The sequence below is a fragment of the Plectropomus leopardus genome, chromosome 20, assembly GCF_008729295.1.
Source record: "Plectropomus leopardus isolate mb chromosome 20, YSFRI_Pleo_2.0, whole genome shotgun sequence".
NCBI lineage: Eukaryota > Metazoa > Chordata > Actinopteri > Perciformes > Serranidae > Plectropomus > Plectropomus leopardus.
In genome coordinates, this window is record NC_056482.1 from 11,216,451 (window position 1) to 11,231,305 (window position 14,855).

Below are 14,855 nucleotides of genomic sequence, written 5' to 3' on the forward strand. Positions count from 1 at the left end.
AGTAAACACTTACATGTGATTAAACTACAAAATTAATGTAATTCTATTAAGGTACAGTTAGGCTACTGAGAAAAAAAATATTTCATTATAGTTTCTCAACAAATTGTTGGTGATAACAAAGATGGTTACATCCGAATATATTATTTTTGGTTTTTAAAAAAGAGTTTATATGTAGCATATTATATGTAGCACTATCATTCTGTTGCTTTGCATCTTTTCGTGTGCCGCAATGCCTTCTTGTGGTATGACATGTTTCTGGACATTTTTTAGCTTAATTGCCCAGTTTAAAACATTAATTAGAAAGGTAATCAAATCAAAAAGTAATTTAATGTATTTATCATATTACTTTTATGAAGCAATTAAAACAGCTACATTACTTTTTAGCCTACATTTGTAAAGGTAACCTAACCAGTAATCAGTAACCTATTACATTTCAAAAGTAACCTTTCCAACACTGTGAAATTAGAAAAGTATTGCTGTTTCCTTGATTTCTGAATTCAATGCAACAATACAAGTTTTTAAAATAAAGTCCTTAAAAGTATATTATCTGATGATGGATTTTGGTAAATATATACCTCAATAATGTAGCAGTTGATTATTTCTATATAAAAAGAAAAATCTTTATTGCCTTCACATTTATTTATGAGGCTCATTTGAAGAGCTCATTACTGAGAGAACAAGACAGCTGCCTATACCTCTGTGTATTTTGGAAGGTGCATGTATTCTTTTTTTCCCTTATACTTTGTCAGAAAAGACTTAAATTATTTGAACTGATTTGAATTAAAGTTAAGAAACCCAATTTTCTTTGCATCTTCCCAGGTTTGCGATTCTTTTTTTTTTGTTGCAAATAATGGGATTAAGTCTGAGACCTGTCAGCAAATCAGCAGTTTCTGCATGAAATAAAACATTGGCACAGTATATGGTGAAGTAAGGACTTTTATTAGAAAGCAGATTTTTTTTTCTGTATTGCATTTAAAGAAATCGGGTACTCTTGGACTACACAACTGAAACTGGTGATGGCAAATACCATGATGGGAATGAAAGGTAGATTCTTATGCAACATCAAAAGTGGCAACTTGCATTTCTGTTGTATATATTATTGATGCTCGAGTCAGAAGGCGCATAAACATTTTAACTCTTTTTTTTGGGAAACATAAAGCAGTATCAACACTGAAATTGTCCCATCCCAGTTTGCCTGGTCCAAGCCCTGTTGATAGTGAGGAACGTTATCATGATCAAAGTGTAGGGTTGCATGATAAGATCCTCATTTGTTGTACGGATTGTTGTCCATTGAGTGAGGTTACCAATAAGCCCAGGCTTAGGCCCAAATCCGGCCCACGAGCATTACAGATATGGTCCATGTCAACATGGGACAGCTCTGTTCACGAAGCACCAAGGTTATCAGTCAAATATCAGTCAGTCCTTGTTGCAGAGACACACACTTATAACCAAGAAGGCTGGAGTTCACATCACCATGTCCCTCCACTCTGGAAAGTAAGCGAGCACAGACCAAAGCAAGCTGGAGAAAGACAAAGCAAATAGCAAGAGCACAGCAAGTCGAGTCAGATCTCCCATAATGCACTTTGGGTCTCATCCCTAATCTGATTGTCAGCGCTCTGAACACATGGCTTTAAAAGTTTGCTTCTCATTCGCCGAACCCTTGCTCATTCATTTTTCCTAAGTAGTTCTAAAGTGCTGGCATTATGTTCAAGGACACAAAAACACAAATACAAACTTTTAGTGCATTTTTTCTGAGTCTGCAGAAGGTTGAAATGCACACTCAACTGGGTAGTTACGCCGTGTTTCCCACTCTTTATCACTACTACTTTACTGTCATTATTATAATAGATTAAACTTGACACAAACATTCAATAAAAGGCCAGGGTGTGCGATAAAAATACAACCCTACTCATCGCAAGACTCCACAGTCTTTGTTTGCTAACAGTGACAACAGTTATTCAGCATAAAATACATGGTGCATAAAGATCAGAGGTTTCATCGGGTTCGAGTGAGTGTCTGAATGGCATGCAGTTTATGATACAAGTGTCTCTTTGCATATAAATGTGTTGTTTTCAGGATAAACCATTCGATAGAACAAACTTGCGCTCATCAGTTTTACAGAAATGGGAGATGAACGGAGCACTGTGTAAGGTTTTTAGAAAGTTAGTAGCAATTTATTTGCAAAGAAATGTTTGTGAAAACAGGTTCTTTTTAACCAAAAGTCCCATTCAATTTCTTTTCTTGTTATTTTCAATGGTTGTCCAGGTGAATGGATTGCAAAATACACATTTATGTCATTAAACAACAAAAAAAATCTTAACTACAGAGTTTGCTGTGAAGGAGACACTGGTTTCAATCAAACATATATGTAAAATACATATTACATACAATTTACAGAACTTTGTTTTCTTTCAGCCACCTCAAAACGCTCATCTTCCCCAAAGGTTAGCCATGACATTCTCTGAGAATTTCTCAGTTTATAGTGCAACATAATTCGTGTTCAAATTTACCCTGCACAAGAAAAAATATAGCCTAAGCATCAAAGAAATTTTCCTTAAAAAAAGTTGATATTTTTCGTTGGGTGGGACATTTTTTGCATTAAGGGAGACAAAATGTGAAATAGCCAAAATATAACTGTATCGAGGGTCATGTTTTATGAGAAAGACTATTCAAAAGCAAATCCTCTTAAAAGCCTCATTTGTGAAGCCTCATTGTGTTTTATAAAATTTTTGGGAGATCTGTCAATCATTTTATTAAAGTGGGGACATCAATCAAGGGGATCCAGGTTGTTGCCAATTAGCTGTTGAATGCTTCTAATAGTGGTTTGGGAATAAATGGATACAGCATAGTATCGCAACATTTTGCGTGTCAATGTTTAATTGATACACAGACGCCAAGTATCGATTTTTTTTCTGCATTATATACATTTTTAATACAACAAACAAAAAATAAACTTTTGGTAGTCTACTAAGTGAATAAAATCTTACTATTTCACTCCACTAGATACATTTTGCTGCAATAAAAATGACTTAAAAATTTTACTTATTAGAAAAATCAGATGTTGACAAAGATTTTCCTTGGAGACATAATTTGTGGTAAAAAATAGTAATAAATTTGCAATATATTGTAAGTAGTTTGTTGTCACAATACTCTGCATATCGAAAAATGTGATGACTGCCCCTATGATGATTCCCAGTCCTTGCATCTTTGCACAGTAAATCTGTTTTAAGTTGAACTTCAGATGACGCCAGATGATGGCAAAAATTACGAGTGAACAAAATAGTAAATACATTTTTAAAGGTTGTTGGAGGCCAATTTTAGTAAAGGAAAAAAAAATTGAGGGTTACTTTGATTTGTTTGTTTCTGAACATTAAAGTCCACATGACAACATACACACCCATACAGTCACAGTCTAAGGCACTGCTCCACACCCCTTTATCACCACAGTGGAGTTTATCAATGTTTCCCACCCTTTATAATTTACTGTTTCCTTTGTATTGGAAATAATTTCATTAATTAATTCATTAATTTCTGGAAATAAAAGTAGTGACCATGTAAGACTCTGCCTGGTTGAAAATTTAACCAAAACTGTAAATTTATTGTGTGTGGAAACATAAAAATATTAAATAAATTTGTATATTACACTTAGTGTACTGCTGTATACGGAAGGTTGAAATGTTTTGGGCCGCAGGAGCTGTTTTTTGCAATCAAAAGTTATAACTGCAAATTGAAGTCCAAAATCATATACATTTTGGGAAGACTGTTACCATGATTTACAAAATAAGAAATGCAGATGGCCCTCTAAAAAGTCCAGTTATTATTGGCATCAACACACTACTGAATTCTTTATTTATACAAGAGCAACTTTAGGAACTGAATCTTGGTAATTTAAAAATGAGATCAATTCTTGAAATTTACACAGAAAATTTCAGGATCTCTCTGTTTTGTGAGCACGTGGCATTTCAACACACATAAATGTCAAAATCTTAAAAAAAAAAGAGTTTGTTGGGATAATTGTCAAATGGACAATAGAGCAATAAAAGCCTGTACTTCTATATATAAGGGTAATGCTCACTGGCGTTTACCACATTGGAAGACCTGTTCACATTAAAAAATAACAACATCACTAAAGCTTTAGGTTTGAACATCGCCCAACCTCACTGTCAAATTTAACCTCTATTATGGCCCATGTTTCATTTAGAGTACACAACTGAGGAAAAAGTGAGTCATAATATATATATATATATATATATATATATATATATATATATATATATATATATATATAAAAAGGCTAATTTGACCATATTCAATCAAGGCTTGGACCCCTCGCCAAAGCAGTGCTACATTTTACATTCATTCATTATCTCAGCCATTCGATCAATGCGAGCTGTTTTATTTATGGCGGATCACATTTCTTACCAAAATAAAAACAAAAGATACTGTAAACGTCATTATTATTATTATTATCATCAGTAATAATATTACCTAGTGCAATTACATCCCTGTGTTTCTTGTGCAGGGCCATCTTAAAGCTTCTCCTAAACAATCCGAAGACACGTAAACACAACCTTTGAGGTGGCACAGCACTGAAGCATAATCAAACAGATCAAATATATCAGGGGCATATACTGTATTTTTTTTTTTTGCGTGGTAGTTGGCTTATGCTATATATTTTTGCATTGGGTTCTAGGTTCAATTATTTACTAAATTCGATGGTCTGACCTTATGATTAAATGTGCTTTGATGAAAAAAACACACAAAAAAAGAGATGATAGCGTATCCTTAAAATAAATGCACAAAACAGGAAGGCTGTTTGGACTGCGTCCCTATGCGTGGCAGAAAGCATGAAAATAGATATCAAAAAAGAAAATGAGTATGACAAATGTGGGTTCAGTGTCCCTGTTTGACACTGCCTCACTCTTTCAAAACATATAAACAGAACAGTTATCTTCAGAAAATCTAGTTTTTCGCTTTCTAATCCCCTCATCAAGCAAACAATCAGAGTGATGAGGAGGACACTTTCAGTCTCTAGTACAGTCACATTTTTCGCCTTAGTTTCCCACCCTTTAACCTTTTTTTTTTGAGTGCAAATGCATAAGCCAGCAGAAATTGCTCTTATAAGTTTTATTCAATAATTTACCCCCCCCCCCCTCTCCCAGGAAAAAAAGAAAAAAAGAAATCAGGATGGAAGCAGGACTATGTAGTCTTGGTGCCAATCACACCAACACATCAAGGTGAAACAGCACTTCTCTCTTCTGAGACTCAGTGTAGTGCACTTCCTCTTATATTCAGTCTTCTCTACTTGTGGTGACAGCACGCTCCATAGTAAAAAAAAGAAATTCCAATTGGTATTGTGTCAAACACAGTCCCAGGTCACACCCAGGTCAGTTCTAACATGTGCCAATGTGTCAGACTGAGGTCAGATCCCAGTGAGATGTGGAGTAAAAAAAGTCATTTAACGGCATATCTCGAGGCAACAGCAGCTGTTCTCTTATTCAGATGCAAGTTTGTGGCTTTGTTGTTGTTTTCAATAATTCTCTGTATCCACTGTATTCATGCATGCAAGCTTGGATTTTAGTGCATGTTCTGTCTCATGTTCATGATGTTATTGAAAGGGATTTTCCAAAGGTAAAAAGCATTTTCTTTTCTGGACAGTGTATTTTTAATGCACTGGTGCAGATATTAAGTATCATAAGGTGAGAAATGCTTGTGTGTGGATCTGTATGTGTGGCTGGTATGGGCAGTCTGGAGCAGACACAGGCATCACATTGACAATCTAATCCAATATGTCGAGGGCAAATGTGCACGAAAACACAACTCCATGTGACAGATGATTTGTTTGACTAATACATTTTTTTTTGCTTTTGCAGAAAAACTTTTCCTTGTCTTTGTCCTAAAATGACATGATTTTTTAACAGAAAGGAAAATTGTTCTCTTTAATGGCTGTTCTGCACTACTTGACCTTAAATCATAATGCAGTCTTTGTTATTTATTTATATATATTTATCATAAAAGACGATAAGCTGCTTTTTAAGAGAGCTTTCTTTCTCTGATCTGTTTTTCCCAAGGTTACACGGGTTATTTTCATGTGGCTTTCCAAGAAAAAGGAATCATTTTACAAACCATTAAACCACACTCCATAAACTGCCAGCAAAGCAGCTGTTTCTTTTGTATTGCACTGAAATGATGAATCATTCCAGCCATTTGTTCTGCTATCAGGCCTTTGTAATATTGCTGCGGGTGCTGAAATACTGAGTAAATACTGAATATACTAAGAAAAGGGTGGAGCAGAAAGGGTTGATTTTCTTAATGTGCTAATGCCATGCCTGTGTCTACTTCTACTATGAGTGATCTACTTCCACTATCAGTAAGCATACGTGTACACGAGCACACGCGTGCGCATGCATGTGTGACAAATTCCTGTATAGTTAAGATCTACGAGCGCAGCCTTTTGTGCTGAATAATTCCCGTTGAGGAAGCACAGAGGAGAAGAAAGAGTGGTGGACGAGATGTTAAGAGTAAGAGAGCAAGCAAAAGAAAATGCGGTGTTAAACAGATTTCACAATGTGAGAGGCAGCCCAAAGGGACATTCACTGTCCGTTCACCCTCAGACCTTGTCCAAAATTTTCCACTTCCTGCTCAGGCGGCGTGTCGCCACAGTTGCCCGCCTCAACTCCTGGGATCATGGTTGGCGCCCCCAGTGATCCATCTACGCTGTCTAACGCAGCTTCATCTTCGTCTTCCTCCTGTTCTTCCTGGACGACTCCTTCACCTTCGCCTTCAACCTCTGCACCAGCCGCCCCAGACCCGGGGCTGCCCTCTGTCAGCGGTGGGTGAGTCCTGAGAGGGTCCTTGCGGTCTGGATACAACCTTTGCTCTAGGGCCTTGAAGTCAGGCTCGAATGGGAGGGGAATCCCTGGTTGAGGGGCACCCAACGCCAGGCCCAGACCCACAGCAGCACCCATGCCCATTCCTGCACGGTACACCTCCATGCCGTCAGGCAACATGGACTTGATCTTGGGCAACCATCGCTTGCGGACACGCCTTGCATTTGTGCACATGTCAGCAGCAATCACATTCATTTCACTCTCTTTGAAGTTAGGGTTGAAGTTTTGACAGTAGACTGCAAAAGAGAGAAAAACTCCATGTAGACAATTGTGCTTTTAAAAAAAAATCTATCAGATATACTTTAATAATTTGGATGATAAACCTACGTTTGACAGCGTTGAGGACCCTGCTGTCCAGGGGTTTCCTACTGGGGTCACTAGTAGATGAACGGATACCTGTCCCACAGCTATTGGCTAAAGTGTTTCTGCAGGGATACAGAGTGGACACCAGGGGGCAGAATCAGCAACATACAGTGGAGGAACATGGGAACACACACAACTAACCGCATTGCACAACATGGCCACAGATGGAGTGTGAAAGTTGCTTTGAGACAACAGAGGTAGTGTTGGAGTCATACACAGAACTCCAATCTTACAGTTGGCCATTAAAGACTCATGGAAACTGTTCTGCTTGGTTGTTCTACTCACCTATCAAAGAACGTGGCTAGCAGACGGCGAAGCAAGACTTTGTGTTTGATACCAGCACATAGATGACAGTTCATCAGCTGTCCTCGAGTCATAAACACCTGTGTACCTGGTGTGGAGAAAAAGAGAGCTGCTCAAATAAACAAAGCTTCAGCTGTCCAAAGCAGAATCAGAACGGCAGAGGAATCACGGTTGAAGGCCATCAAAACAGCACACTATTATAATTACTTGTTTTTTTTCTTTCTTTTCACAACCATCTCTTTCACATTCATGCATTGTGTTCTGTATCTTACATGCAGACTACAGAACCCAATAACCCGTTCCCACTGTGTTCCATTGTGGGTTTTCAATTACATCCCGATCTGATTGAATCTGAGCATGTGGTAACTTTATGAACCCTTTTTGTTCTAAACTCACTCTGTGCCAGAAAGTTTTCTGATTGATTACACGCAACTGCACGCGTCATCGTGTTCTGTCTGTAAAGTACACAGGGAAGTACTCCATTCTTTTGTCTGAAAAGATTCAATACTAAATTGATTAAACTTTTTGCCCTGCTCCTTTGTAGGAATTATATTAGCTACATGTTGAACGCTACCTGCTCTCTTTGAAGGTCTCTGGCTTTACTGCCAAGAGCGATGTCTGGCAGTCAGACCAAAGAGTTCAGTTATTGTTTCATCATACAAAAAAAAAAAAAAAAATCTTTTTCCTCATGCTCTCAGAGCCCTGTAAGGGCCATTTGGCAAACTCCCGGCAGGCTGTCATATGCTTTTTACTCCAGAGTGACTTCTGTCTAGTCACTCTACCATAAAGGCCTGATTGATGAGTACTGCAGAGATGGTTGTCCTTCTGTCATGGTCCTCCATCTCTGCAGAGAAACTCTGCAGCTTTGTTCTGTCTTTTTCAGATCAGCACAACTTTTGGCGCAAAACCACTCAGAGTCTGGTTTAATGACAGTGATACGCTTATGAACAGGTCTTTTCATCAGGGATGAGAACTGAATTAAATGTTGTTGATATTGAAACAAAATTTAACCAAAATGTCTTAACTGTATTGTGTAGCACTAAAATTACAGTTGTGGGCTAAAGTCACTGTGAAGGGTTATGACCAGAGATTAACCTCTGACAGCAGTTTTCTATGGGTCAAATGCAGGTTAAATACACACATCTCCTACATAAAAGGGATATTAGTAAGGGTCATTGGGTTATGGGTAATCTCCCCATTCAATGGCTTCTTAGCCCAGTCACTGAATGCAAATCTTGATAGGCTTTAAGGCAGAACCCAAACTTTTTCCCTTGGAGGGCCAAAACTGAATCTTAATGGTGTGCTATAGGCCTAGAGCAAACACCTTTTGTTTTTGTTTTGCAATACATTGTATTGTTACGATGCCATATGGATCCTGTTACCCTTTTTTTATTTATTTATTTTTTATGTGCTAATAACATTTTTTTGTGTCACCGTGCCCAGATTATGAAAAATAATTAAAAACAATTAAGGATTCTACATATTTAAAGAGCATTTATACCAAACAACTACATCTAATTATTTTGTTCTTGTTGATAGAAACATCTGAAAGACAAAACTGAATCTTATGGCATGCCAACTCTGGCCCCTGGGCCCCATCTTGGGCAGCCCTACTTTAAAAGTTTCTTGTTTTACAATGGAAAAGATAAAGTTTTCTGATGCCCTGATTTTATTTGTTGAAATATAATGACTCAGTTAAAATGACCGACTATTGAATTTTAAATGATCTAAATGTGCAAAAGGTTGGTATGAAGTATGAATACTTTCTACAGTCCAAGTTATTCTCTGCACATGCACATGTGATAAAATGTGAGCAAGTCAAAGCATGTGAGTGCATACATGTGTTTGTGTGTGCGTGCCTACCAGCTACTAATTCCAGCTTCTCCCCAGGGTCCCCCTCAGTGTAGAGCTTAGGGTGGCAGCGGTAGCCTATCTGGCTGATGAGGCTTGCAGGCAGTGCCACCAGGTCCCTGCGGATCAGCACACAGTTGCGGCTCTCCAAGGCCAAGGGCATCGCTGCCATCTCTGGCTTGTCCTGGACTGATGAAAGCAAGCGAGAACAGAAAGGGTTCAGATGCCTTTCATTACACAGCAAAAAACAGACAAATGTGTATGCATCCATATAATTATCAGACTATAAAGTACAAAAGACAACCATCATCCATACCCTCTCTGTGCCCCCATATAAACAGAGACTACACACATTTAATTAGTAAAGCAGGATGGTGTAATCTCATACAAGCTTGTTGTGTTTCATAAATGTTTTAGAGCATTGCAGATGTATCCCAGATAAGTCATGATGCTGCATCAGCAACTTGAGTTTTGGAGGGGGACAGATCTGAAGCAGGGTGTTAGGTTCTTACTCACAAAATTGTTTCCCCTAACCTCTGAGATGACTTGTGTGAGTGTGATGCACATACACACACAATCCTCTCATGCACATACATGCACATGGAAACAGACACACAGAGGACAGGAGAAGTAAATCCATTAATTGCACACATGCGCACATATAATGCACAAAAAAGTGTGCATTTGCATGTGCATTCACACTGAGACCACACACACACCTACACCTATACCCACACAAACGCAAGCGCGCACACACGCACACACACACACACACACACACACACACACACACGCACACACAGGAAAGACGCGCATGGTTCTCAGATATCCCACAATGTCACCCTGGGGTGCTCTGACTGATTGCAGATAGAGTGGATTTCATAAATATCTGAAACTCTAGAATTTGACAAACCTGTGTGATGCCTTTGAGCAGCAGGATGCTAAGAATGATTGAAGGTGTGTGTGTGTGTGTATGCATGTGAGTCTGAGTGCGTCCATTAGCTCTGTGCATTTATGTGTGAATGCAAACCCATGTGAATACAGCATCTAGGCGTGCATGTGTGGACAAACCTGCAGCAGTATGAAAACTGTAACAAAAAGCAGAACAGACCAGCTGTTGTAGCTGCGATAAGGAGTGCGTTGTTGGTCACGATGCACTCCAATCATAACTCCATAAAGCTATCTTTATGCTGAGAGAACCCACACACACACTGGAGGCACAACATCCTGCTTTTTTTCTTTTTAAAGATGCTCAGGATACATGATTTATGAAAGATTAAATAATGTAACTAGGATGAAATTAATGTGCATTAGTTTTTGGGTTTTTTTCTTTTTGCACCATACATTACAAGTCTGCACAAGGAGAAACTATGTTCCATAAACCCTGCTTTCATCGGTACATTTCTGCAAGTCATGCCTAGTTTTACTTTTAGGTCAATCTGATATCAAATGTGTTTCCTCCATCTGAGTCAAGGACAACTGAGAAAGTAATTCACTTAGTCAGATCTTACATGACTAGAAAGATTTTGGAGATATTGACGAGAGGATATTGACGCAGGGTGGACATTGAGATTATCTTGTTTTCCCATTTGACCCATTTTTTACTTTAAAGTGAAGCACTAAAGTAAACACTATAAAATTAAGCGTATTGCAATAAAATGAGTTGAGTTTGTGGTATGATAAAAAATGTAATATTAGTTTTTAACTAGGAACATGCTGAGTTTTTTTTTTTTAAGTTTATAATGATGCAAAAATATTCCAGAGTAAAGCTCCAGTGATGAGTGCTCTCCAACAAAAACACCAAAGCACTGTAACACTTCACAAAGATTCTAAAAAGCATCACGATAATATCATACTCACTCCCGTAGGGGTTAGCTGAGCGTCCATAGAGATGACTGTAAGCATCATCCGTCATCCCATCGTAGGGCTCTTCCTCAAACTCCTCATCCTCATTCTGGTAGGATGTAGGACTGTCAGTGGTTGGCAGGCTGGATGCTCCAGGACTGGACCTTTCAGCTCCTGCTCCTCCTCCTGCTGCTCCACCCCCACCGGCTCCCTGGAGTTGGAAAGGAGGAATACCAGGAATGGGGGTCCCACCGGCCGTTGTGTAGAAGAGTGAGCTAGCCCGCGCCAGCCGGCTCCCCAACTCTGAAGACGAAATCTTGCTTTGCGTCGAGGGTATTGTCACGGGTGTTGGCTCTCCCCCTTCTAGTTTAATCTTACGTTGTGGCATGAGTATGGATGAAGACCAACCTGGGGTTCCCAAAAGGGCAGCCACCGCTAGGCCGTTACCATTGTTACAAGGACTCTGCGGCTCGGATCCTGCTTCCTCTAAAGACCCTGCCGTCTGCGAGTCACAGTGAGGTGAGTTTGCTTTGAACATTAGGTCCATGCCTCTTTCAACTATATGCTGAATCTGGAGGTAGCCAGCTGTGTACATGACCACCAGCTGTTCGCTAGCTGCCATTGTTAGCTTCCCTGTGTAGCAGAAAGTGAGGATCTGCTCAAAGCAAGCAGGTGTGACTGAGGAGGGCAACTCAAACTGGCTCTTGGTGGAGCTGCTGAAGAGGTCACGAAAGTAGAGGCTGCTGGCAGCCAAAACGGCCCGGTGGGCTTTGAAAGCCTGACCTGGTTGATGGAAATAACAGAGAACAAGGAAAAAAAGGTGAGAACATTGATACAAAACTCTAGTGTAACTTCAAAGTTCTGTAACTAAAATAAAAATCTTCAAACAAACCAACCTTTGACCAAGATGGAGACATCGCAGTAGTGTCCCAGCAGGCGCTGCTCATTAAGGGAGCCCAGAACCGTGGCTCCAAAGTTCGGGATCTCCACATGGAGCAGCTGGGACATGTTGGCCACAGAAGAAGAGGATGATGGGGTTTCAGATATTTACTGCAGACTCTGCCGCTGAGAGAGGCATCTGTTGAGAAAAAAAATATGTAGAATGCATTGGAAAACACAGTGATAAAGAAGGCAGACAATGCATGAAAGATGAAAAGACATGCCAGAGGGAGGTAGCGAGGCAAAAAGGGAAAAATTGAGAGGATCTTAAAAGGGAAGAGAATGAAAATAGAGTTTGAGATGAAGTGAGAAAATGAATACAGTTGAGGGAGAAGTGAGAGGTGTGTGAAAGAGAGATGGATATGCGGAGATAGTGGGTGAGAGAGTCGAGGCAGGAGAAAGAAAGGAGGAGTCAAGTCAGTTCACAAAGAAGAAAAAAAAACAATGCAATGCCGTGCCTACTGTACATGAGGACATTGTGAAATACCTTAAGGCTATGTTGTTTTTGCATGACTTAAATTCCAGGAACCTTGGACTCCCTCCATGTATTTCACTTTATGCATCAAGCAAGGACTTTAATGACCTGTAAATCAGCCTTGACAAGAACTTTTCAGAGGGTGGAAACCACACTGAAGACAACCAGTTTTTCATGTCCAACTTTAGAAATGCTCCTTGATTTCACCCACTCTATATGCCGCTGTCAGCATTTGTCCTATTTCTAAACTCCGGCTGGAAACACACAATCTCACATTAACTTTGAAAGCTCTCTTTTCTCCTTCTCAGTTACGCACTCCAGGCATATTTGCGCCTTCTTCCCTTCCCTGAACCCTGTGTCATTGTTTTTTCTCTCCCCACCAACCCACACACACACACACACACATACATATATACGCACTGGTTTCATTATTAAGCAATGCTGCAGAACAGTTTCCAGGAATACAAACTGAAAAAAAAAAATGTCACCGCCTCTCTCACTCACACACACACACACACACACACACACACACACACACACTCTCTCTCCCACTTCATGCACTCCATACAGACAGGCATGCACTCTGGCTTACTTACATAAAAGTGTGCACGCCTAAACACAAACACACACACAGCACAGGCTGCATAGGGAAATGACTGTGTACTCTGGCACGCAAGCACTCACCTGGAGAAACCAGCACACGACTTAACCGCTCTTTCTCTCTCTTTCACACATGCACAAATGCAGAGAAAAGCGCTCACTGTTATCCCAGACAGTTCTGACCTGTGTTAGCCAGTCTTCGGGTTCAAACACACCACGGAGCACACACTAACACACCAGCAGTGGCGGCAGCAGCAGTCGGGACAGGAGAGGAGTAGTTAGAGATGGAAGGGGAGCACTCTGATGTACTCCGTCTGGTGGACTCTCTCTTTCACTTAAAGTGCCATTCCCGGTGTCTCAAAGATGATTCTCTCTGCTGTCTGACTGACTTTTCCCTCTGACTGTCTTCCCCCTCAGCCTATCTTCTATCTCTATATCCTCCAAAGCCCCATTCTCTCTGCTCACTGTCTGTTCTAGCGCTGTCTCAAAGCTTCCCTCTGCCTCCCTGTCATTATCTCTCTCTGTTTCTCTCTCCCCTCTCTCTATTCTCCAAGGGTTGAATTCAACAAGTGCCGCTGTACAGAGAGAGAGAGAGAGTGAGAGAGGGAGAAAGAGAATGGGGAGAGAGGCAGAGCAGAGCAGAGCGAATCAATGATGAAAGGAGTGGGAGGCTCAGTGTGTGCGTGTGTGTGCATGTGTCTGCGCGCGTGTGTCTGATCAATGCAGTATCTATACGTCGCAGGGAGTGGGAGGGAGAGAAAAACACAGGCTACAGTTACAGACGGAGACAGAGACTGGGCAGAGCTAGAGAGAAGCGAAGGAGGGAGGGAGGGGAGAGTTGAGACAGAGAGAAAGTCATTTGAGGACAGTACGAGTAGAGAAAGACAATTAGGTTGAAGCAACTTCTGCCACTTGCCCCTGGACACAGATGCCTATATGGTCTAAGAGAAGGAGAAGAGGATGACTAAGACAAAAGAGAAATGAGAAAAGCGCACAGAGGTCACCATTAATTAATTTAACATACTGAAACTTCTGAAATCCCTGTTTGACGCAAGTCTGGAGAGAGTGCGTCACGTCTTGGTAAAGCAAAGCTTTACTAAACTGGAAGCTTTATTATAAGCGATGCAGTAATCCTCTAATCCTTCCAATTTTAGAATTCAAAAAAGGTTCATCAAAAACACAGTCTGTCATTTCAAGGTATTTCCCATTGTCTTACCATCTTCGGAGGACAGTAGTTAAAAAAAGAGGTTTTACTTTTTGAGCAAGTGTTGTGTATTTTCTCTGAATCATGCGAGGACTTCGCTGCCAAACACCTACACATGAGCGGAGAGAAGTTCTGTCTTCACGCTAAGACTATTTCGTATTTCTACATGAATTGGTAAATTAAATGATTAATTCACGCCTCCACTTTGCTGGCTCAGCTTATTCAGGTGACATTTCGGTGTTTTCTGTTGTTGCTTTTTTTTTTGACCAGCACATGGAAGGCCTCCCTAAATGTTGCTTGATGTGGATAAGGGAGGACAGGAGCCAGATGTCGCAGCCTGTGACAGGGACGCAAAGATAAAAGGCAACAGCTAAAAGACAGGATA

The 14,855-nt window shown here is 40.2% G+C and overlaps 1 protein-coding gene across 5 annotated transcripts in view; it reads right to left on the bottom strand.

Moving 5' to 3' along the window:
* Positions 1–918: 918 nt before the first annotated feature.
* Positions 919–14,855, bottom strand: part of LOC121959476 (nucleus accumbens-associated protein 2) — a 34,966-nt gene continuing 21,029 nt past the window's right edge. For 3 of the 5 annotated variants that reach the window (XM_042508758.1, XM_042508760.1, XM_042508761.1), the window contains 6 exons: positions 12,149–12,330; positions 11,268–12,035; positions 9,420–9,596; positions 7,539–7,644; positions 7,218–7,315; positions 919–7,126 (listed from right to left, as the gene is read on the bottom strand). In XM_042508758.1, the coding sequence (XP_042364692.1) occupies positions 6,594–7,126; positions 7,218–7,315; positions 7,539–7,644; positions 9,420–9,596; positions 11,268–12,035; positions 12,149–12,260 (1,794 nt within the window). In that variant the 5' untranslated portion in view covers positions 12,261–12,330 and the 3' untranslated portion in view covers positions 919–6,593. Of the gene's footprint in view, positions 7,127–7,217; positions 7,316–7,538; positions 7,645–9,419; positions 9,597–11,267; positions 12,036–12,148; positions 12,331–12,678; positions 12,776–13,449; positions 14,032–14,855 lie in introns of those variants that run through there. The other 2 variants (XM_042508759.1, XM_042508762.1) reach the window with 2 other exon arrangements.